The sequence below is a fragment of the Salvelinus namaycush genome, chromosome 19 (genome assembly GCF_016432855.1).
Source record: "Salvelinus namaycush isolate Seneca chromosome 19, SaNama_1.0, whole genome shotgun sequence".
In the NCBI taxonomy this organism is placed as follows: Eukaryota; Metazoa; Chordata; class Actinopteri; order Salmoniformes; family Salmonidae; genus Salvelinus; species Salvelinus namaycush.
The window spans coordinates 25,013,126-25,038,046 of record NC_052325.1 but is presented as its reverse complement, the minus strand read 5'-3'; the positions used below and the strand labels follow the sequence as shown (position 1 = coordinate 25,038,046).

Sequence of the window (24,921 nt, the reverse complement as noted above, 5' to 3'; positions counted from 1 at the left end):
AGAGGGAATGGGGGATGCAGGGAGGATGGATGGAGTGATAACCTACAGGGGTGTAGGTAGGGGGGTGATAGGGAGGACATGATGAGAGAGTAAAGGAAGGTGGTGCACTGTAAAAAAAATGCTGGGTTGTTAAAAAAAACTGCTGGGTTATTGATGCTGGGTATTGGGTTATTGATGCTGGGTGTTGGGTTATTGATGCTGGGTGTTGGGTTATTGATGCTGGGTGTTGGGTTATTGATGTTGGGTTATTGATGCTGGGTGTTGGGTTATTGATGCTGGGTGTTGGGTTATTGATGCTGGGTGTTGGGTTATTGATGCTGAGTGTTGGGTTATTGGTGCTGGGTTATTGATGCTGGGTGTTGGGTTATTGATGCTGGGTGTTGGGTTATGGATGCTGGGTGTTGGGTTATTGATGCTGGGTTATTGAGATATGACCCAACGGGACAGATCAGATGACTGGAGGCGTAGTTTCATAGGGGCGTGGATTTCAGATTGATCTTTTTAGTCACCCATGAGAGTAAATGTAATTTATAGTAATCTGTTCTGTTGTATAGTTAGTGAAATATATCCATATAAAAATATAACAATAGTTATTTGGTTAGATAGAGTAAAGGATACGTTTTGTATACTTCTAAAAAGTCCTAGTGAAAACGTAGGCCTATAGGCTATTTTCAACACTTTCAGCCAGTGACGCAACAACATTCTAACAGTCTAATAAATACATTTCATATATGCTATCAGAAGAAGAATAATTTGGTTGTGTTTATTAAGGTCTTAGGTAACATTAGAATACTAAAAAACTATATTTTCAAAGAATATAATAACATTTTCATTCGTTTATGTTACTCTAGGCCCCTCAAACTCAACTCTGGACCTTGAAGCCAGTTCCACTGCATTTTTTCATTGTTCCCCTCTAACCAGGGACTGATTTAGACCTGGGACACCAGTTGTGTGTAATTAATTATTAGGTAGAACAGAAAACCAGCAGGCTCCAGACCTCGTAGGGTAAGAGTTGAGTACCTCTGCTCTAGGCTATAAGTAAAAACGAAAAACCACTAGTTCAAGTCCCTCACAAATCAACCCACAAGGCGAGCGGTGAAATTATTAACCCTAGCGCCAACGCTGATGTAACGGCTGTCTTCGGGTGAAAGAGAGGAGGACCAAACTGCAGCGTGATGATAATCCATATTTTAATAGGTTACTTAAACAACGAACAAAAACAACGAACTGACAGAAAGAACCGAAGACGCTACAGTCCCGAACTAGTGAACACAGACCAGATGAACAGACGAACAGGAACAATCACCCACAAAACACACTACAAAACAGGCTACCTAAATATGGTTCCCAATCAGAGACAATGACTAACACCTGCCTCTGATTGAGAACCATATCAGGCCAAACAAGAAACCCCACATAGAAACAGACAACATAGATAATACCCACCCAGCTCACGTCCTGACCAACTAAATAAAGACTAAACAAAGGAAATAAGGTCAGAAACGTGACAGTACCCCCCCCCCCCCCAAGGTGCGGACTCCGGCCGCAAAACCTGAACCTATAGGGGAGGGTCTGGGTGGGCATCTGTCCACGGTGGCGGCTCTGGCGCTGGAAGTGGCCCCCACTCCACCATAGTCAATCCCCGCTTCCGTGGCCTCCTCGGAACGGCGACCCTCCTAAATGACCCCACTGGACTGAGGGGCGCCTCTGGACTGAGGGGCGCCTCTGGACTGAGGGGCAGCCCACGACCGAGGGGCAGCCCACGACCGAGATGCAGCCCACGACCGAGGGGCAGCCCACGACCGAGGGGCAGCCCACGACCGAGGGGCAGCCCACGACCGAGGGGCAGCCCACGACCGAGGGGCAGCTCACGACCGAGGGGCAGCTCACGACCGAGGGGCAGCTCACGACCGAGGGGTAGCTCACGACCGAAGGGGTAGCTCACGACCGAAGGGGTAGCTCACGACCGAAGGGGTAGCTCACGACCGAAGGGGTAGCTCACGACCGAAGGGGTAGCTCACGACCGAAGGGGTAGCTCACGACCGAGGGGTGGCTCTGGCGGCTCCTGACTGGCGGGCGGCTCTGGCGGCTCCTGACTGGCGGGCGGCTCTGGCGGCTCCTGACTGGCGGGCGGCTCTGGCGGCTCCTGACTGGCGGGCGGCTCTGGCGGCTCCTGACTGGCGGGCGGCTCTGGCGGCTCAGGACAGACGGGCGGCTCTGGCGGCTCAGGACAGACGGGCGGCTCTGGCGGCTCAGGACAGACGGGCGGCTCAGGCGGCGCTGGATAGACGGGCGGCTCTAGCGGCTCAGGACAGACGGGCGGCTCTGACGGCTCAGGACAGACGGGCGGCTCAGGCGGCGCTGGACAGACGGGCGGCTCAGGCGGCGCTGGACAGACGGGCGGCTCAGGCGGCGCTGGACAGACGGGCGGCTCAGGCAGCGCTGGACAGACGGGCGGCTCAAGCGGCGCTGGACTGACGGGCGGCTCTAGCGGCTCAGGACAGACGGGCGGCTCTGACGGCTCAGGACAGACGGGCGGCTCTGACGGCTCAGGACAGACGGGCGGCGCTGGACAGACGGGCGGCTCAGGCGGCGCTGGACAGACGGGCGGCTCAGGCGGCGCTGGACAGACGGGCAGCTCAGGCGGCGCTGGACAGACGGGCAGCTCAGGCGGCGCTGTACAGACCGGCAGCTCAGGCTTGCCGAGGCGTACTGTAGGCCTGGTGCGTGGTGCCGGAACTGGTGGTACCGGGCTGGGGACACGCACCTCAAGGCTAGTGCGGGGAGCAGGAACAGGGCATACTGGACCCTGGAGGCGCACAGTAGGCCTGGTGCGTGGTGCCGGAACTGGTGGTACCGGGCTGGGGACATGCACCTCAAGGTTAGTGCGGGGAGCAGGAACAGGGCACACTGGATTCTCGAAGCGCACTATAAGCCTGGTGCGTGGTACCGGCACTGGTGGTACCTGGCTGAGGGCACGCACCTCAGGGCGAGTGCGGGGAGAAGGAACAGTGCGTACTGGACTCTGGAGACGCACATGAAGCCTGGTGCGTGGTGTTGGCACTGGTGGTACTGGGCTGATGACACGCACCTCAAGGCGAGTGCGGGGTGCTGGAACTGGGAACTGGAGGCCTGGTACATGGCGCCAGCACCGGAGAGCTGGTGCGTGGGGCTGCCACAGGAGAGCTAGTACGTGGGTCTGCCACAGGAGAGTTGGTGCGCTGAGCTGGCACAGGACGTGCAGGGCTAGGGAGGCGCACAGGAGGCCTGGTGCGTGGGCCTGGCACAGTCTTCACCAGACGGCTAGCACGCACCTCAGGACGAGTATGGAGAGCTGACTCAGGTGACATCAAATCCCTGACACGCTCCGTCGGGCGGATGTCGTGCCTCATGCACCAAACCAGCAAATCCCTCATTTCTCTCTCCTCCAATTTCCCCATTAAATTCTTCACAGTCTCTGCTTCACTCACCCTGCTCACCTCCAACTCCACCCCGACTGGCTCCGGTTCCATCCTTGGCCCCTCACGGTAAGCACGGGGAGCTGGCTCAAGTCTCCTACTTGACCCAGCTACACTCCCCGTGTGCCTCCCCCCCAAATTTTTGGGGCTGCCTCTTGGGCTTCCATCCGCGCTTTCGTGCTGCTTCCTCATAACGCCGCCTCTCCGCTTTCGCTGCCTCCAGCTCAGCTTTGGGGCGGCGATATTCCCCTGGCTCTGCCCAGGGTCCTTTACCGTCCAGTATTTCCTCCCATGTCCAGAAATCCTGACCTCGCTGTCTCTCCTGCTCCTGCCCGTTACCACGCTGCTTGGTCCGGTTTTGGTGGGTGATTCTGTAACGGCTGTCTTCGGGTGAAAGAGAGGAGGACCAAACTGCAGCGTGATGATAATCCATATTTTAATAGGTTACTTAAACAACGAACAAAACAACAAACTGACAGAAAGAACCGAAGACGCTACAGTCCCGAACTAGTGAACACAGACCAGATGAACACACGGACAGGAACAATCACCCACAAAACACACTACAAAACAGGCTACCTAAATATGGTTCCCAATCAGAGACAATGACTAACGCCTGCCTCTGATTGAGAAGCATATCAGGCCAAACAAGAAACCCCACATAGAAACAGACAACATAGATAATACCCACCCAGCTCACGTCCTGACCAACTAAATAAAGACTAAACAAAGGAAATAAGGTCAGAAACGTGACAGCTGATAAATATAGGCATGACACAAACTCATCATTACACTATTGTTGTTCTAAATTAAATCAACCTTTTCATCCTCCTTATCATTCAGTCAGGCCTAGTTTATATTCAATTGTGGAGTAACTTGCACAATTATTGCCCAATCATCCATTTATCATTCATTCAGTGTGCTGGCATCGTTTGCTTCCCTTCGCTCATCAACTTGGATAGAGTCAAGGATATGTTTTCAATATTCTTAAGGCCTACCCATAACCCATTAAGGCCTACCCATAACCCATTCATTTCCTTTACAATGCATTTGATTAGTAATATAGTTATAGTAAATAAAACAGTCCAATAACAGCATCTTTTTACAAAGTAAAAGTTAAAAGAGAAGGATATCAACCCACAAGTCATGCGTTCAAATGATTTGGTATAAACATGAGTACCAACGCTAATAAATGGGAATAACACAAACTCATCATTACACTATTGTCTTTCTAAATTAAATCAACCTCTTCACCCTCCTTATCAGTCAGGCCTCATTTAAATTACATTGTGAAGTAACATGCACAAGTATTGCCCATTCATCCATTTGTCATTCATTCAGTGAGGAGAGAGAGATGCATTAGCACCTGGCTGGGTACCAACGTCCTACAGCACATTATCTTGGTGGGTTAAGTTGGGAAAAGATGTGAAAAAAACAGATAAAAAGGCTCTAAATACTTTTCTGTTTGTGATTTAAAAATTCTGACGAATAAGCAATATAAAATACAAACAATTCTGAAAATTCAGGGAAGGAGCAGGACGTTGTCGCCTCACTTCACGTTCTCAGGAAAATATGCAGTAATTCGATTTTTTATGTTTTATTTCTTACATTGTTAGCCCAGAAAATCTTAAGCGTTATTACATACAGCCGGGAAGAACTATTGCATATAAAAGCGATGTCAACTTACCATCATTACAACCAGGAATACGTCGTTCCCAAAACGGATGCTTTGTTCAGACCTCCACCCTGGACATGCGATCTTATCCAAGAGGCCGACCCAAAACAATGCAGTCGCCGCGTGAGAGGCAGATGGAGCGGCCTACTGGTCAGACTCAGAAGGCGAGCACACCATCCACCACTTTCGAGCATATTACTCGCCAATGTCCAGTCTCTAGACAACAAGGTGGACATTATCTCCCAAGAGAATTCTCTTCGATTATAGTCACAGCCGTGTACAGTTGAAGTCGGAATTTACATACACCTTAGCCAAATACATTTAAACTCAGTTTTTCACAATTCCTGACATTTATTCCGAGTGAAAATTCCCTGTCTTAGGTCAGTTAGGATCACCACTTTATTTTAAGAATGTGAAATGTCCGAATAATAGTAGAGAGAATGATTTATTTCAGATTTTATTTCTTTCATCACATTCCCAGTGGGTCAGAAGTTTACATACACTCAATTAGTATTTGGTAGCATTGCCTTTAAGTTGTTTAACTCTGGTCAAGAATTTCGGGTAGCCTTCCACAAACTTCCCACAATAAGTTGGGTGAATTTTGGCCCATTCCTCCTGACAGAGCTGGTGTAACTGAGTCAGGTTTGTAGGCCTCCTTGCTCGCACCCGCTTTTTCAGTTCTGCCCACAAATGGTCTATAGGATTGAGGTCAGGGCTTTGTGATGGCCACTCCAATACCTTGACTTTGTTGTCCTTAAGCCATTTTGCCACAACTTTCAAAGCATGCTTGGGGTCATCGTCCATTTGGAAGACCCATTTGCGACCAAGCTTTAACTTCCTGACTGATGTCTTGAGATGTTGCTTCAATATATCCACATAATTTTCATTCCTCGTAATGCCATCTATTTTGTGAAGTGCACCATTCCCTCCTGCTGCCACCCCTGTGCTTCACGGTTGGGATGTTGTTCTTCGGCTTGCAAGCCTCCCCCTTTCACTCCAAACATAACAATGGTCATTATGGCCAAACAGTTCTATTTTTGTTTCATCAGACCAGAGGACATTTCTCCAAAAAGCACAATCTTGTGCAGTTGCAAACCGTAGTCTGTCTTTTTTTATGGCGGTTTTTGAGCAGTGGCTTCTTCCTTGCTGAGCGGCTTTTCAGCTTATGTCGACATAGGACTTGTTTTACTGTGGATATAGATACTTTTGTACCTGTTTCCTCCAGCATCTTCACAAGATCCTTTGCTGTTGTTCTGGGATTGATATGCACTTTTCGCACCAAAGTAAGTTCATCTCTAGGAGACAGAACGCGTCTCCTTCCTGAGAGGTATGGTGGCTGCGTGGTCCCATGGTGTTTATACTTGCGTACTATTGTCTGTACAGATGAACGTGGTACCTTCAGGCATTTGGAAATTGCTCCCAAGGATGAACCAGACTTGTGGAGGTCTACAATTTTTCTTGGCTGATTTCTTTTGATTTTCCCTTGATGTCAAGCAAAGAGGCACTGAGTTTGAAGGTAGGCCTAGAAATACATCCACAGGTACACTTCCAATTGACTCAAATGATTTCAATTAGCCTATCAGAAGCTTCTAAAGCCATGAAATAATTTTATGGAATTTTCCAAGCTGTTTAAAGGCACAATCAACTTAGTGTATGTAAACTTCCGACCCATTGGAATTGTGATACAGTGATTTGTAAGTGAAATAATCTGTCTGTAACAATTGTTGGAAAAATGACTTGTGTCATGCACAAAGTAGATGTCCTGACCGACTTGCCAAAACTATAGTTTGTTAACAAGAAATTTATGGAGTGGTTGAAAACGAGTTTTAATGACTACAACCTACGTGTATGTAAACTTCCGACTTCAACTGTTTATCACCCCACATTCAGATACCTCGACGACCTTGGAAGTACTTCCCTGGACTCTATGTAAACTGGAAACCATATATCCTGAGGCTGCATTTATTGTAGCTGGGGATTTTAACAAAGCTAATTTGAGAACAAGAATACCTAAATTCTACCAGCACATTGATTGTAGTACCCGCTCGAGCAAAACACTGGACCACTGCTACTCTAACTTTCGCAATGCATACAAGGCCCTCCCTCGCCCTCCCTTCGGTAAATCTGACCATGACTCCATCTTGTTGCTCTGCTCCTATAGGCAGAAACTAAAACAGGAAGCGCCCATGCTTAGCTCTATCCAACGCTGGTCTGACCAATTGGATTCCACGCTTCAAGACTGTTTCGATCACGTGGACTGGGATATGCTCCGGGTAGCCTCAGACAATACATTGACGTACAGTATATGCTGACTCGGTGAGTGAGTTTATTAGGAAGTGCATTGGAGATGTTGTACCCATTGTGACTATTAAAACCTTCCCTAACCAGAAACTGTGGATTGATAGCAGCATTCGGGCAAAACTGAAAGCGCGAACCACCGCATTTAATTATGGCAAGGTGACTGGAAACATGACCGAATACATATTTGATTCCCTCCGCAAGGCAATCAAACAAGCAAAGCGACAGTATAGAGACAAAGTAGAGTTGCAATTCAACGGCTCAAACACAAGACGTACGTGGCAGGGTCTACAGTCAATCGCGGATTACAAAAAGAAAACCAGCCCCATCGACGTCTCACTCCCAGACAAATTAAACAACTTCTTTGCGTGCTTTGCGGACAATACAGTGCCACCGACACGGCCCGCTACCAAAGACTGTGGGCTCTCCTTCCCTGTGGCCAACGTGAGTAAAACATTTAAACGTGTTAACCCTCGCAAAGCTGCCGGCCCAGACGGCATCCCTAGCTGCATCCTCAGAGCATGCGCAGACCAGCTGGCTGGTGTGTTTACGGACATATTCAATCAATCCCTATCCCATTCTGCTGTCCCCACATGCTTCAAGATGTCCACCATTGTTCCTGTTCCCAGGAAAGCTAAGGTCGTCATGAAGTGCTTTGAGAGACTAGCCAAGGATCATATCACCTCCACCATTCCATCCTCTTTCATTGTGTGTATAAGGTAGTTGTTATTCATTGTGTGTATAAGGTAGTCGTTATAGATATTACTGCACTGTCGGAACTAGAAGCACAAGCATTTTGCTACACTCGCATTAACATCCACTAACCATGTGTATATGATCAATAACATTTGATTTGATGTAAACTTAACATGATGAACAGGAATGACATTTACTCTCACGGCTGGCCAATAAGCACTAGCTGAAAGCCACGCCCTTAATAAGCCACGGCTCCTGAAAATAACCTAAGGATTACATTAAAAAAGACCCAGCTGCTAGGTCAACCTAGCATGACAGTAAAAAATACCCATCTGATGGTTAAGTTAACCCATGTTTGTGTAATCCCTACGACCCTACTGGCTGGGTCAAAATAACACAACTTGTTCTGTCCACTATTTAACCATATTGGGTTGTTTTTAGAGCATCATTTTTTTAAAGTGTGGAATGAAGGAGTTGGGGGAAGGAAGGGGGGGTGAAGAGAAGAGACGGATAGAGGTGATAACTGGCAGGAATAGGGGTGGGGGATAATAGAGAGTGAATGGTGAAGGGAGGCATTAAGATAAGGTCGTCTCCAGCTACATGACTGGAATGTAAACATCAAACAGCCATATGGTCTGTGAGAAGATAGTGTGTTGTTACTATCATTTTCTTGCTCTCACACGCTATATCTCTCTCTCTCCTCCCTCCCCCTCGCTCAGGTGGGGAACATGTCCAGCGTGTTGGATCGTGTGAACGGCGTGGCACGGTGCCCGTATGACCCTCGCCATAACTCCACGGCGGTGGTGACGGAGAGTGGTGAGCTGTTCGCCGCCACTGTCATAGACTTTTCGGGTCGCGACCCCGTCATCTACCGGAGCCTAGGAGGCATGCCACCCCTCCGGACTGCCCAGTACAACTCCAAGTGGCTCAACGGTAAATAACGGTTACACAAACGTCGCTGTGTGTGTGCGTTTGTAGTGTGTGTGTGTGTTGACACCACCCGCACTGCCCACCATGTGTTTGTATTAGTTAATTTGGTAAAGTAAATTAAAGTGAATTGCATAGGAGCTAAGATCTTTGTTAGAGGCCCAGTGCTTCCTGATTGTTAATGGCTTGGTGCAGTCTGTTATCAACCATGTTTCAGGCTATCAACCATGTTTCTCAGGGACACCATTTCTACTATTTCCTAGTATCCAAGTAAAAAAACATGGTAATTTGACCGCCCCACAAAATAAAGTATGTGATTTGAGTGTAATCCACCTAGGTACGGTATTGTGGACAGTATGAGCTGGTATTGGCTGGTACTATAGAAAAGCTAAGTTAGATAAACCTCCAGCATCAGCCCCAACAGTCCTAGCTAGGTGTCTGTAATCTTTCTGTTGCTGACACCAGGCCTTTTTACTGAATGCACCTCACAAATACATCCTGACTCCAGCAGAAAAAAGACAAACCTTTCCGAAACTCTGATTATTATCTGCAGTAATTCAAACACAGCAACCATATTTAGTTCTAGGCTCCATAGAGTAGGAGGAGAAAAGAGGAGGAGAAAATAGGAGGGAGAAGAAAGGGGGAGAGAGGAAGGGTGAGGGGGTAGAGGTGTGCACTAGAGCCCTGCACGCACGGGCATGAATTTTAAGCTCAAGCCGTGCAAATGCCCACAACGTTCAGGCCCTAACCTACCCAGACCCGATTGCTTCTGCCAAATTTGGGCTTTACCATATTGGGCTTTACAGTCATTTACAAAAATCTATTTAAAATTACCCCCAAAAATTATAAGCGACAAGTAAGGATCTTTCAAAAGCCCGAAATCAGAAATAACTTCCTCTGTTAGTAAATCCATTAGCCCCCTGTGTGCAGCTAGCTCAGCTCGCTCTGAGTCTGTGAGTGTCCATGGCGACGACTCCACTTGGACTGCTCTGCTCAATGAAGAGACATGAGAGAGCAGTTAGCTGTTAGCTAATTTTCATCACTATAAACTCTGACAAAACTCAAGGAACATGATTATTTTCTGTGAAATATTCTCTCCTGTCTTATATTTGACGAGGTTGAAGCATTTCTGACACCATGTTGTGATCTTAGTCAGATATGACTGTACTGTGCAGCAGAGCACGAGCAAATGGCTCAGCTTCAAATTGTTAGTGATCAATGTAGTGATACCCGAGCCCTGCCCGTACCTTAGTTATTGATGAAAAAACAGGCCCTACCCAGCCCTAACCCGATGTGTTGTGGTCGGGTAGGAGAGCTCTAGTTTAAACTACAGGGGTAGACCAGGAGAGAGGCGAAGAAGGCAGAGAGACTCAGGAGTCAATATATGGTGTAAGAAGGAGAAGGAAGGGGGAGAAAGAGAGGAGAGGAAGGCTACAGTAGTGAGCCAGGCAGAGGAGACTCAGTAGGGAGAAATGGAAGAAGCAGGAGAGGAGGAGGGGGAAGGAGGCCAGGCTACAGTAGTACAGTAGTAGTAGGCCAGGCAGAGGAGAGAAGAGGAGATAAACTCAGTAGTATGTGAGCTGAGCGGAGCTGGAGTAAGGCAAGGAGCAGAGCAAGGAGCAGAGCAAGGAGCAGAGCATGGAGCAGAGCATGGAGCAGAGCAAGGAGCAGAGCATGGGGCAGAGCAAGGAGCAGAGCATGGGGCAGAGCATGAAGCAGAGCAAGGAGCAGAGCAAGGTACAGAGCATGGAGCAGAGCATGGAGCAGAGCATGGAGCAGAGCATGGAGCAGAGCATGGAGCAGAGCAAGGAGCAGAGCATGGAGCAGAGCATGGAGCAGAGCATGGAGCAGAACAAGGTACAGAGCATGGAGCAGAGCATGGAGCAGAGCATGGAGCAGAGCATGATACAGAGCAAGGAGCAGAGCATGGAGCAGAGCATGGTACAGAGCAAGGAGCAGAGCATGGAGCAGAGCATGAAGCAGAGCAAGGAGCAGAGCAAGGAGCAGAGCAAGGTACAGAGCATGGAGCAGAGCATGAAGCAGAGCATGGAGCAGAGCATGAAGCAGAGCAAGGAGCAGAACAAGGTACAGAGCATGGAGCAGAGCATGGAGCAGAGCATGAAGCAGAGCAAGGAGCAGAGCATGGTACAGAGCATGGAGCAGAGCATGGAGCAGAGCATGGAGCAGAGCATGAAGCAGAGCATGGAGCAGAGCATGAAGCAGAGCAAGGAGCAGAACAAGGTACAGAGCATGGAGCAGAGCATGGAGCAGAGCAAGGAGCAGAGCATGGAGCAGAGCATGCTCAGTTTGACTGGAGCACGGAGCGAGTTTCCCAAAGACTGGAGCATCGGCCTTCTTGCCTGCTACAAGTTTGCTCCTGTAGCGTTCCAAGTAGTGCTCACTTCATGGGCTCAGGGCATTCCTGTCCCGACTGGCACTTGTAGTCTACTTGCATGCTGCTATAGCCCCTTGCTTTAGCTACTGTCATGGAGTTGGCTAAATATTTTCTGAAAAAAACTTGTAAAACTTACAAGTAGTGTGAAGTAGGTAGGGTGAAGTAGTGTGTCCACAACTAAAGAAACATTGTGAAATCTAAAAAGACAAGTATCCCGAAAGCATGATGGTGTACTTACTATGTGCACATGCTAACAGAAAGGAACGAGGTGGGTATTTATAAACATAAAATCTGAATTCTTACATTTTCGTTCTATTATCTATACAAAAGGTTATCATGGATTTTGGCCCAGTAGGCCTGGCATATTACCTCTTTCCATTTTGAAAGGGTTATTTTGCTTATAAACCTTTAGGCCTACCTATCAAAGAAAACAAACAACTCCGCGTCCCTGCCCAGCCTGGCAAGAGTGGCCCGAAGGGTGTTTAGTATCTCCAGTGGCTCTGCGAGCACGTTGAGGGTATTCTCTGCTGCTGCCCTCATCGCATGATCCTGAAGCCACAAACTCTGGCTAAACTCGTCTTTCCGAAAATGAATTCAAAGGCACTGAGCCTAATAAGGCATTTTTCACTTAATTTGTATTTAATTCCAAGTAAGTGCAGCCTATATATGCAATTTATAAACTATAATGATTTAATACAACAAATGTTTAAAATCTGAGTGCTTAATGTCCCTGCCAGCCTAGCAAATGCTTCACAATGTATTTATTTGTAGGCTATAGCCTTGAAACAATAGAAATAATATAGCCTGAATAATTTATAAGGAATTCACTTAGTCTCCCTGTCTGCCTCCTGACCTATTTAGAGTGTTTATATGCTGTTTAATATGACATGAAGCCTATTTGAAATGATGAGCGCTTCTTACATTCACCTTTTCATGTTGTTTATTAAAGTACTTTTCATTCAAATCATATGGTTTGGTTTCAATACTTCAAAACCAAATGGTTGGTCCAGGTAGTCACTAAATAGATGGGTGTTGATTACCTTGAGATTTTAATGAATGGAGCGAATTTGGAGCATCAGAGAGAGGAACTTTTTTAGCGTGAGTGGTTGGAAAGGACCTGGAGCGACTGATCATGAGCGATGGCGGGATTTCAGACCGCTCAACTCCACTCACATGCTCTGTTCAGTAGGGAGAGACAGAGGAAGAAAGGGGCTGAGAGGAAAGGTAGAGGGCAGAAATATACAGGCCAGGCAGAGGAGAGGAGATAGACTCGGGAGGCAGTGAGTGGTATAATTATTCCCCGTGGCAGGGAGAGGGTGAAATTACAGCACGCTGCATGCTTCATGCCACGCAGGGCTATGTGTGTGTGTGGGAGGTGGGCTTTACCACAGGAGGGGGCGAGTGAGAGAGCAAGCGAGGAAGGAAGGAAGGAGAGGAGTGGAGCGGCGAAGAGAGTGCTGTGCTCATCAGCATAATCACAGCTGGTTGCAGATAGACAGACAGACAGACAGACACCACCTTGCCTTTCCATTCCCTCAGCCCTTCTGAAATACACACATCCTCTTGGGGCAAAGCCCACTTTGCTGTACAGACTCTCCTTCCAGAGTCTAGAGCTGGATCGGGCAGGATCAGAGGAGACGGAGTGAGAATTCAAATCTAATTTCTAGTCATGAGCCTAGGCAACACACAGGCAGGCAATAATCTCTCTCTCTCTCTCTCTCTCTCTCTCTCTCTCTCTCTCTCTCTCTCTCTCTCTCTCTCTCTCTCTCTCTCTCTCTCTCTCTCTCTCTCTCTCTCTCTCTCTCTCTCTCTCTCTCTCTCTCTCTCTCTCTCTCTCTCTCTCTCTCTCTTCCCCATGTTCAGTCACGTGGCTGTGTGTGAGTTCCACCCCCCGCAGGCCTCAATCAGTCTGTGTGGAGATTGAACAATCTGTTTACTTTCGGCAGGGAAGTGGAAAAATGCTATTTGTTGGATTGACTCCCACAAATGACACGCAGCCTAAACATGGAGTATTAGCTCATTCATATGCCACCTCTGACCGCCACAGGGCTGTGTGTGTGTGAGACAGCCGTGGGGAAGCAGCAGTTAATCTACGCTAATGCCTGTTTCCATAGCTTCTCTTTCCGTGGTAATTATCTAGGACCCGACAGGAGGTCTGGTGATACAGTACACACGCATACACAAACACACACAAACCCATCATGTACATGGCTGTTAACTGACCTGGAAAACCTAGTCCTCCATTACAAAGTTCCATGCAGAGCAGGTGAGGGATTTGATGGTAGATTTGTCATATTAGTTTTTCAAAGCTATGGGTTCTTACATTGTCTCTTCTCCCATTAAGTTTAGACTAGAGATAATGATGGAACAGTTTGATATAGCAAACTATAGGATAAGAATAATGGGACAGTGGATGAATATTCAGCTGACAAGGGAATGTAAATTGTCAAAGACTCCAGCCACCCAAGTCACAGTCCGTTCTCTCTGCTACCACACGGCAAGCGGTACCGGAGCACCAAGTCTGGGACCAAAATTCTCCTGAACAGCTTCTACCCCAAAGCCATAAGACTGCTGAACAGTTAATTAAACGTCTACCCAGACTTACTGCTTTTCACCCCCTACCTACATTTACATAGTACTTCAATCAATCAATCACCTAACCAAACCTACATTCACATATTACCTCAATCAATCACCTAACCAAACCTATATTCACATATTACCTCAATCAATCACCTAACCAAACCTATATTCACATATTACCTCAATCAATCACCTAACCAAACCTATATTCACATATTACCTCAATCAATCACCTAACCAAACCTACATTCACATATTACCTCAATCAATCACCCCAACTACCTCGTGCCCCAGTACACTGACTCAGTACCAGTACTCCTTGTATATAGCCTGTATATAGACTTGTTATTGTTATTTTATTGTGCTATTTTATTGTGTTACTATTTTATTTGATCTATTTGTAAATGTATTTACTGTTTAACTACATTGTTGAGAAAGGGCTCGTCAGGAAACATTTCACAGTAAAGTCCACACTTGTTTGATTTGAGATTTTACCGAACATTGTGCTAGTTGGTAATCCAGTCAGTCTCAACCATTTCACACATTCCTATTGGCTGTGGCCAGTCACTACCTGCAGTTGGTTTTTATCAGTGTTCTGAAATGGAATTACGAGTCCTGTTATTGCTCCTGATGTCGTTTCCATTCCTGCCGGTTGCTTGCATTCTCCTATAATCTCATTCGCTTAAACGGTAGTGCTGGCCCCTGGGGCATTTACCGTCATGGCTGTTTGCAGGTTAGTATCTCCACTCTCCACTCTGCTCTGAATCCACGCAGTGAGTTCATGTGTTTCTGTGTGTGTCTGTGTGTCTGTGTGTGTGAGTGTGTGAGTGTGTGAGTGTGTGAGTGTGAGTGTGTGAGTGTGAGTGTGTGAGTGTGTGTGTGTGAGACATCACTGAGAATTTACGGTCCCAGAGAGAAAGCAGAACTGACAGCCATATTTTGTTGTTTTCACCAGCTCACTGACTCTCTAGTCATGAGTAATTCTACGTTATAACTCTACCGGAGAGTACGATCCTACTTGTTATCACACCTGGCTTCAAATAGTACTCCAAATCTTTCACAGGCTTTTGCTTGAGCCTGCCTGAAGGTTTTGAACCCAGGTGTGCTGCTAATGTGTTCCGTTGTGGTGTCAAGACTAAACAGTGCCTGTGTTTATAGCAACCGCGACAAGGTTTGAGCGTCCATGTTGCCATATGGTGTTTCTGACCACCAAGTCAAAGTGGAAGGAATGATGAAGTCAAGGTCTCTATTGATTTATTTCCCCCCAGTCGAGTGCGTTAGACTCATGTCTTTACCATGTATATCCAGATTGATCAACTGTCCTGGTATTTACAGAGGGAGGAATGAATGTATTGTACATTTTACAGGATGACTATTACTAATGAATGTACAGTATGTCTCACAGGATGAGTAATATCTTTATTATCAACATGACTGTACACGTTTATTCATCAGTATTGGCTACCAGTATAGACTACCATGACATTGAGAATCATCAACTGTGGCTTCATGGAGTCTAATGCTCTCTCTGACTTTGTCTCCCTTTCCCTCTCTGCTTCGTCTCTTCTCCTCTCCTGTTCTCTCCTCCTCTTCCACTCCTCTCTTCCTGTCTTCCCCTTATCTTCCACTCCTCTTTTCCTGTCCTCTCCTCCTCTTCCACTCCTCTCTTCCTGTCCTCTCCTCCTCATCCACTCCTCTCGTCCTGTCCTCCCCTTATCTTCCACTCCTCTCTTCCTGTCCTCTCCTCTTCCACTCCTCTCTTCCTGTCCTCTCCTCCTCATCCACTCCTCTCGTCCTGTCCTCCCCTTATCTTCCACTCCTCTCTTACTGTCTTCTCCTCTCCTCTTCCACTCCTCTCTTCCTGTCCTCCCCTTATCTTCCACTCCTCTCTTCCTGTCCTCTCCTCCTCATCCACTCCTCTCTTACTGTCTTCTCCTCTCCTCTTTCACTCCTCTCTTCCTATCCTCTCCTCCTCATCCACTCCTCTCGTCCTGTCCTCCCCTTATCTTCCACTCCTCTCTTCCTGTCCTCTCCTCCTCATCCACTCCTCTCTTACTGTCTTCTCCTCTCCTCTTCCACTCCTCTCTTACTGTCTTCTCCTCTCCTCTTCCACTCCTCTCTTCCTGTCCTCTCCTGTCCTTTTCCACTCCTCTCTTCCTGTCCTCTCCTCCTCATCCACTCCTCTCTTACTGTCTTCTCCTCTCCTCTTCCACTCCTCTCTTCCTGTCCTCCCCTTATCTTCCACTCCTCTCTTCCTGTCCTCTCCTCCTCATCCACTCCTCTCTTACTGTCTTCTCCTCTCCTCTTCCACTCCTCTCTTCCTGTCCTCCCCTTCCACTCCTCTCTTCCTGTCCTCTCCTCCTCATCCACTCCTCTCTTACTGTCTTCTCCTCTCCTCTTCCACTCCTCTCTTCCTGTCTTCTTCTCTCCTCTTCCACTCCTCTCTTCCTGTCCTCTCCTCCTCATCCACTCCTCTCGTCCTGTCCTCCCCTTATCTTCCACTCCTCTCTTCCTGTCCTCTCCTCCTCTTTCACTCCTCTCTTCCTGCCCTCCACTCTCCTCTTCCACTCCCCTCTTCCTGCCCTCTACTCTCCTCTTCCACTCCTCTCTTCCTGTCCTCTCCTCCTCCTCTCTTCTTCAGAACCCCATTTCATCTCAGCGTACGATGTGGGTCTCTTCACCTTTTTCTTTCTGCGTGAGAACGCCGTGGAACACGACTGTGGGAAGACTGTCTACTCACGGGTGGCCCGAGTCTGTAAGAACGACATCGGGGGACGGTTCCTACTGGAGGACACCTGGACCACCTTCATGAAGGCCAGGCTGAACTGCTCGCGCTCAGGAGAGATCCCCTTCTACTATAACGAGCTGCAGAGCACCTTCTATCTGCCTGAACAAGACCTCATCTATGGGATATTCACCACCAACGTGTAAGTGATGAGTGATAGTCTTTCTAGGCAAGACACAAACACACACTCAGGTAAACACGTATACACAGCAAATTCACCAGTGTTAAAAAACAAACAAAATGAACACTGAAATTATTAAATCAACACTGAAAGGGTTGAGTCTGTGGACCCATGTAGAGAATGGAACAGTGTTAAATTAACACACTCATTAGTTTAAAACCTTTTTCAAATATTTCCCAGAGTGCCTTGCCTTCGAGAGTTACCACCCATGACTGTATTTGTTAGTGACAGAGACATGATTGTTGCATTCATCCATTTTCAGTCCTATGGACCTCACCAACTCCCAGGAGGCAGTAGGCTACTTTCTATCACTGTACCAGTACAGGACAGAGAAGGAGCGAGTACTTTCCAACTGTGTGTGTTTGTGTGTATCCCTCCCTCTTTCCCATCCTTTGTCTCAGTCCCTGTCTGTCTCTCAGTCCCCCAGTTCCTCCCTAAAACTCTTCCCCCTGTAGGGAGATATGGTAATGGAATCACAGGAAACACTGTCTCCATCTGTCTGTGTTAAATTGAACATGGTCAAACAACTCCCAGGAGTTTGAACTGTAAAACAGAACAGAGGGAGTGAGTGAGAGGGAGAGAGGGAGTGAGTGAGAGGGAGAGAGGGAGTGAGTGAGAGGGAGAGAGGGAGGGAGGGAGGGAGAGAGAGAGGCAGGGGGAGAGGAGAGGCAGGGGAGGGAGAGAGGGAGATATATTTATGCTGTTCTCCATCTGCCTTTGCTGGAGATCTGCTCTTTTAAATAGGTCATTCAGTAGCAGACAGGGTTTACATTCATTCTCTCGTCAGAGTAGTGATCTTAAGACCCCAGAGCTGAGGTGTTTTATTAACTGTAGACCTTACTGGTATCCCTCCCTCCCTCCCTCCCTCCCTCCCTCCCTCCCTCCCTCCCTCCCTCCCTCCCTCCCTCCCTCTGTCAGGGCTGCTGAGTGGGGCTTTGCTGTTTCTCACATTGAAATGGGGCTGTCACTTGCTAATGATAATAATCCAGGTGATTTCTCTGCTTTACACATTCCATTCCAATGGCTTTCTCCATATGTAGTAAACTTTGTGAATGAGCAGCTGGATGCTGCTGCAGGTGTGTATCATATATGAAGCTGATTGGCTTCTGATTTGACATGTCTCCTGGGTAACCTGTTAACCATGGTGTCCTGGCGTGGTGTAATGTGTGTGTGCAGCCATCTGAAGCGTGACCCATATTTTTGGCTGACTTTCCATATTTTTTCATTATAAGTGTACTTCTTTCATCACCTCAATATAATAATGTCAAATGCACCTTGAAATGAGCTCTAAATTCCGTGGAGCATATTGGATATGCCTAGAATAAGATGTACCTATAGGATCGGTCAGATCAGTCGTTTTTACAGTAAGAAAAGTATTATTTTACCAAAAATACTACTTACAGGCAGCTTGTTTATACCATGTACACACAACAGTAACCTTTTGTACTGTATTGCAACATTGCTGCTGCTGTTTTATTGCTACCTGACTGTCTCCTGAAAGTGACTGTTTCAGAACATAGCACTGTAGCTCACGTATTGCATTGAAATGCAGTAAAAAATTGTTATGGATAATCCTAGCCATAGTTCAATTTCTGCTCCTTCCCTGCCTGCCGTACGGTAAAGGGGATTCTGAGTGTACTTTTTGTTTTTTGTTCGATGCAGCTATTCACTGAGGTTGAAACACATTGGACCGGTCTAAATGCTAGAGGCGTTACTACAGACCCGGGTTCATTCCCGGGCTGTGCCACAACCGGCCATGGCCAGGAGTACCATAGGATGGAGCACAATTTGCCCAGCGTCGTCCTGGTTAGGGGAGGGTTTGGCCGGGGGCTTTACTTGGCTCATCGCGCACTAGCGACTCCTTGTGGCGGGCCGTGTGCCTGCAGGCTGACCCCGGTCGCCGGTTGAATGGTGTTTCCGCCGACATATTGGTGCGGGTGGCTTCCGGGTTAGGTGGGAGGGTGTTAAGGAAAACCCAGATGTGTTTGACTTAGTTATAGTGAAACATGTAAATTCTGGTCTTAATTTTGACAGTTCATTGCAAAAGTGATATGCACTGAGTGTACAAAACATTAGGAACACCTTGACATAGCCTGACAAGGTGAATCCAGGTGAAAACGATGATCCCTTATTGATGTCACCTGTTAAATCCACTTCAAATAGTGTAGATGAAGGGGAGGAGACAGGTTAAAGAAGGATTTTTAAGCCTTGAGACAATTGAGACATGGATTGTGTATGTGAGCCATTGAGAGGGTGAATGGGCAAGACAGAAGATTTTAGTGCCTTTGAACAGGGTATGGTAGTAGGTGCCAGGCGCACCGGTTTGTGTCAAGAACTGTAACGCTGCTATGTTTTTCACACTTAGCAGTTTCCTGTGTGTATCAAGAATAGTCCACCTCCCAAAGGACATCCAGCTAACTTGACACAACTGTGGGAAGCATTGGAGTCAACATGGGCCAGCATCCCTGTGGAAAGCTTTCAACACCTTGTAGAGTCCATGACCCGACGGATTGAGGCTGTTCTGAGAGCAAAAGGGGATAAACTCAATATTAGGAAGGTTAATGTTTGGTAACTTTTTACCCCTAGCGGTTCAACTCCACCATTGAAATGGAGATGTAGAGGCACCTTGAGAAGGTTCCTCTGTCATCTCAAGGAAGGGGTTCGTTATGAAATACACTCCCTTCTAGATGTGCTGGGTGGTACCACCTCAAGGAAGGGGTTCGTTATGAAATACACTCCCTTCTAGATGTGCTGGGTGGTACCACCTCAAGGAAGGGGTTCAGTATGAAATACACTCCCTTCTAGATGTGCTGGGTGGTACCACCTCAAGGAAGGGGTTCAGTATGACGTACACTCCCTTCTAGATATGCTGGGTGGTACCACCTCAAGGAAGGGGTTCAGTATGAAATACACTCCCTTCTAGATGTGCTGGGTGGTACCACCTCAAGGAAGGGGTTCAGTATGAAATACACTCCCTTCTAGATGTGCTGGGTGGTACCACCTCAAGGAAGGGGTTCAGTATGAAATACACTCCCTTCTAGATGTGCTGGGTGGTACCACCTCAAGGAAGGGGTTCAGTATGAAATACACTCCCTTCTAGATGTGCTGGGTGGTACCACCTCAAGGAAGGGGTTCAGTATGAAGTACACTCCCTTCTAGATGTGCTGGGTGGTACCACCTCAAGGAAGGGGTTCAGTATGAAATACACTCCCTTCTAGATGTGCTGGGTGGTACCACCTCAAGGAAGGGGTTCGTTATGAAATACACTCCCTTCTAGATGTGCTGGGTGGTACCACCTCAAGGAAGGGGTTCAGTATGAAGTACACTCCCTTGTAGATGTGCTGGGTGGTACCACCTCAAGGAAGGGGTTCAGTATGAAGTACACTCCCTTCTAGATGTGCTGGGTGGTACCACCTCAAGGAAGGGGTTCAGTATGAAATACACTCCCTTCTAGATGTGCTGGGTGGTACCACCTCAAGGAAGGGGTTCGTTATGAAATACACTCCCTTCTAGATGTGCTGGGTGGTACCACCTCAAGGAAGGGGTTCAGTATGAAGTACACTCCCTTGTAGATGTGCTGGGTGGTACCACCTCAAGGAAGGGGTTCAGTATGAAGTACACTCCCTTCTAGATGTGCTGGGTGGTACCACCTCAAGGAAGGGGTTCAGTATGAAATACACTCCCTTCTAGATGTGCTGGGTGGTACCACCTCAAGGAAGGGGTTCAGTATGAAGTACACTCCCTTCTAGATGTGCTGGGTGGTACCACCTCAAGGAAGGGGTTCAGTATGAAGTACACTCCCTTCTAGATGTGCTGGGTGGTACCACCTCAAGGAAGGGGTTCAGTATGAAGTACACTCCCTTCTAGATGTGCTGGGTGGTACCACCTCAAGGAAGGGGTTCAGTATGAAGTACACTCCCTTCTAGATGTGCTGGGTGGTACCACCTCAAGGAAGGGGTTCAGTATGAAATACACTCCCTTCTAGATGTGCTGGGTTGTACCACCTCAAGGGGTTCAGTATGAAATACACTCCCTTGTAGATGTGCTGGGTGGTACCACCTCAAGGAAGGGGTTCAGTATGAAATACACTCCCTTCTAGATGTGCTGGGTGGTACCACCTCAAGGAAGGGGTTCAGTATGAAATACACTCCCTTCTAGATGTGCTGGGTGGTACCACCTCAAGGAAGGGGTTCAGTGTGAAGTACACTCCCTTCTAGATATGCTGGGTGGTACCACCTCAAGGAAGGGGTTCAGTATGAAGTACACTCCCTTCTAGATATGCTGGGTGGTACCACCTCAAGGAAGGGGTTCAGTATGAAGTACACTCCCTTCTAGATGTGCTGGGTGGTACCACCTCAAGGAAGGGGTTCGTTATGAAGTACACTCCCTTGTAGATGTGCTGGGTGGTACCACCTCAAGGAAGGGGTTCAGTATGAAATACACTCCCTTCTAGATGTGCTGGGTGGTACCACCTCAAGGAAGGGGTTCAGTATGAAGTACACTCCCTTCTAGATGTGCTGGGTGGTACCACCTCAAGGAAGGGGTTCAGTATGAAATACACTCCCTTCTAGATGTGCTGGGTGGTACCACCTCAAGGAAGGGGTTCAGTATGAAGTACACTCCCTTCTAGATGTGCTGGGTGGTACCACCTCAAGGAAGGGGTTCAGTATGAAATACACTCCCTTCTAGATGTGCTGGGTGGTACCACCTCAAGGAAGGGGTTCAGTATGAAGTACACTCCCTTCTAGATGTGCTGGGTGGTACCACCTCAAGGAAGGGGTTCAGTATGAAGTACACTCCCTTCTAGATGTGCTGGGTGGTACCACCTCAAGGAAGGGGTTCAGTATGAAGTACACTCCCTTCTAGATGTGCTGGGTGGTACCACCTCAAGGAAGGGGTTCAGTATGAAATACACTCCCTTCTAGATGTGCTGGGTGGTACCACCTCAAGGAAGGGGTTCAGTATGAAATACACTCCCTTGTAGATGTGCTGGGTGGTACCACCTCAAGGAAGGGGTTCAGTATGAAATACACTCCCTTGTAGATGTGCTGGGTGGTACCACCTCAAGGAAGGGGTTCAGTATGAAATACACTCCCTTGTAGATGTGCTGGGTGGTACCACCTCAAGGAAGGGGTTCAGTATGAAATACACTCCCTTCTAGATGTGCTGGGTGGTACCACCTCAAGGAAGGGGTTCAGTATGAAATACACTCCCTTCTAGATGTGCTGGGTGGTACCACCTCAAGGAAGGGGTTCAGTATGAAATACACTCCCTTCTAGATGTGCTGGGTGGTACCACCTCAAGGAAGGGGTTCAGTATGAAATACACTCCCTTCTAGATGTGCTGGGTGGTACCACCTCAAGGAAGGGGTTCAGTATGAAGTACACTCCCTTCTAGATGTGCTGGGTGGTACCACCTCAAGGAAGGGGTTCAGTATGAAGTACACTCCCTTCTAGATGTGCTGGGTGGTACCACCTCAAGGGGTTCAGTATGAAATACACTCCCTTCTAGATGTGCTGGGTTGTACCACCTCAAGGGGTTCAGTATGAAATACACTCCCTTGTAGATGTGCTGGGTGGTACCACCTCAAGGAAGGGGTTCAGTATGAAATACACTCCCTTCTAGATGTGCTGGGTGGTACCACCTCATGGAAGGGGTTCGTTATGAAATACACTCCCTTCTAGATGTTCTGGGTGGTACCACCTCAAGCCTCAATATAAAAGCAGGTGACAGCGTGCTTTATTTGGCAATGGCCTTGGTAAGTGGAGTGTACCAATACATTTTGCATGATGCTTCCTTGACTAAATTCAAAAGGCAGTTAGGCACATTTCCGCATATGACTTAATTCAACGTTTTTGCTTACCGTTTCACAGACATCTATATCTTTATGAAGAAAACAAAATGTAGGCTATGAGGATTATATGTTTATATTCGTAGCTACATCCATCGTAACAAGAAATGTCAAGACATTGTATTTTTCCCCAACTGCTATGACTGATTGGTGGTGCAGTATGCTAAGACAGTTGGCTCATATTTGAGTTCTAATACCACATTGGGCAGATATATATATATATATATATATATGTAGATTTTCAAATCCTTTATTTACATTATTTATCCCCTGCCACACACTTCTAATTCTGAAAAGTGAAAGCATGCCTGTGAGAGGGGACGCCCTGGTAGTAGTTATAGGTTTTTATACAGTACCCAAGACCAATCTGTGAGTTCATTTGACCATTGGAAAAAGAGCTACTATGTAAATACTGCAATGCGGGTTGGATTGAATTGAGCCCCGAATCTTAATTTTTTAAGGTGATAATTGCGCTTCTCTTCCCAACACAATAGCGCAATAAATGTGTCCAATTTTCAACAACAAAAAATGTGCGCCCCTGTGGGGGATTAGAATTTAAACCTCAAGTGGCAATAGATGTCAGAAACTCTGCGTTTTACCACTGTGAGCTAAATGTCCCCCAAAATGAATATTTATGAGCAGTTCCCCCCACAACTTAAAGTATAGTGTAGAGAATCATTGTACCACCTAAACTGCTGTGAAATATATATTTATATTTTCAGCTGTTTGAAGCTGGTGTACAAAACCGAAAGTAAAAGATGCAAAAACAAAACTTAAGAAAGGGAAGCATAGAAATAATGCACATAGAACAGATCTACAGCTTCTTATACTTGATTTCAATGAGAATGACAGATCTGTAACTTACATTACTATGTGCATTTGGTCAAGTCGCCCAAAAAGTTACATATTGCTGCTTTATTGCGTCCCAAATCACACCTATTTTCTATATAGTGTACGACTTGTGTGTGTGTGCACTACATGGGGAATAGTGTTCCATATGGAATGCACACTTCATGTATTTTTACAGTGTATTTGTTCAACTGATGTGATGTGCACAGACTGAATTAGCTCCATATACCCTGCTTAGACTGGAGCCTGCCAAAGATAGGCAGAGCACATCTGTTGCTGTATTCTGTGGTGGAAGTGTGTGTGTGTGTGTGTGTGTGTGTGTGTGTGTGTGTGTGTGTGTGTGTGTGTGTGTGTGTGTGTGTGTGTGTGTGTGTGTGTGTGTGTGTGTGTGTGTGTGTGTGTGTGTGTGTGTGTGTGTGTGTGTATGCGTACGTGCATGCGTATATGCGTGCCTTCATTAGCGCGCGCGCGCGCGTGTGTGTGTGTGTGTGTGTGTGTGTGTGTGTGTGTGTTAGAAAGTATTTTGGGATGCAAGTGTCTCTATGGCACACATACAGTGCAGTATATATGGGCCATCTGGTGTGATGATGAGCACCATCCATGCTAGACTCCTCTCTATGATTCATCATCATAGAAGCCTTCACCACTCATATGCACTGAACTGCAGTAAGCAGGTGCAGCGGCAGGCACTTTATGTGTCCCAAATGGCTTCATGTTCCTTTAATAGCACACTACTGACCAGGGCCCATAGGGGTTTGCCATTCGGGACAAAGCCTGTGTCACTTTTTTTATTTGATTTTATTTCACCTTAATTTAACCAGGTAGGCAAGTTGAGAACAAGTTCTCATTTACAATTGCGACCTGGCCAAGATAAAGCAAAGCAGTTCGACACATACAGCAACACAGAGTTACACATGGAGTAAAACAAACATACAGTCAATAATACAGTAGAAAAATAAGTCTATATACAATGTGAGCAAATGAGGTGAGATAAGAGGTAAAGGCAAAAAAAGGCCATGGTGGCGAAGTAAATACAATATAGCAAGTAAAACACTGGAATGGTAGATTTGCAGTGGAAGAATGTGCAAAGTAGAGATAGAAATAATGGGGTGCAAAGGAGCTAAATAAATAAATACAGTAGGGGGAGAGGTAGTTGTTTGGGCTAAATTATAGATGGGCTATGTACAGGTGCAGTAATCTGTGAGCTGCTCTGACAGCTGGTG

At 47.0% G+C, this 24,921-nt stretch overlaps 1 protein-coding gene across 1 annotated transcript in view; it reads left to right on the top strand.

Annotated features, from left to right (window-relative positions):
- The window catches only part of LOC120063950 (semaphorin-5B-like), a 181,388-nt gene that overhangs the window by 73,386 nt on the left and 83,081 nt on the right, over nt 1-24,921 (top strand). The window contains exons 6-7 of the mRNA XM_039014259.1: nt 8,847-9,060; nt 16,674-16,959. Coding sequence (XP_038870187.1) covers nt 8,847-9,060; nt 16,674-16,959 — 500 coding nt within the window. The remainder of the gene's footprint in view (nt 1-8,846; nt 9,061-16,673; nt 16,960-24,921) is intronic.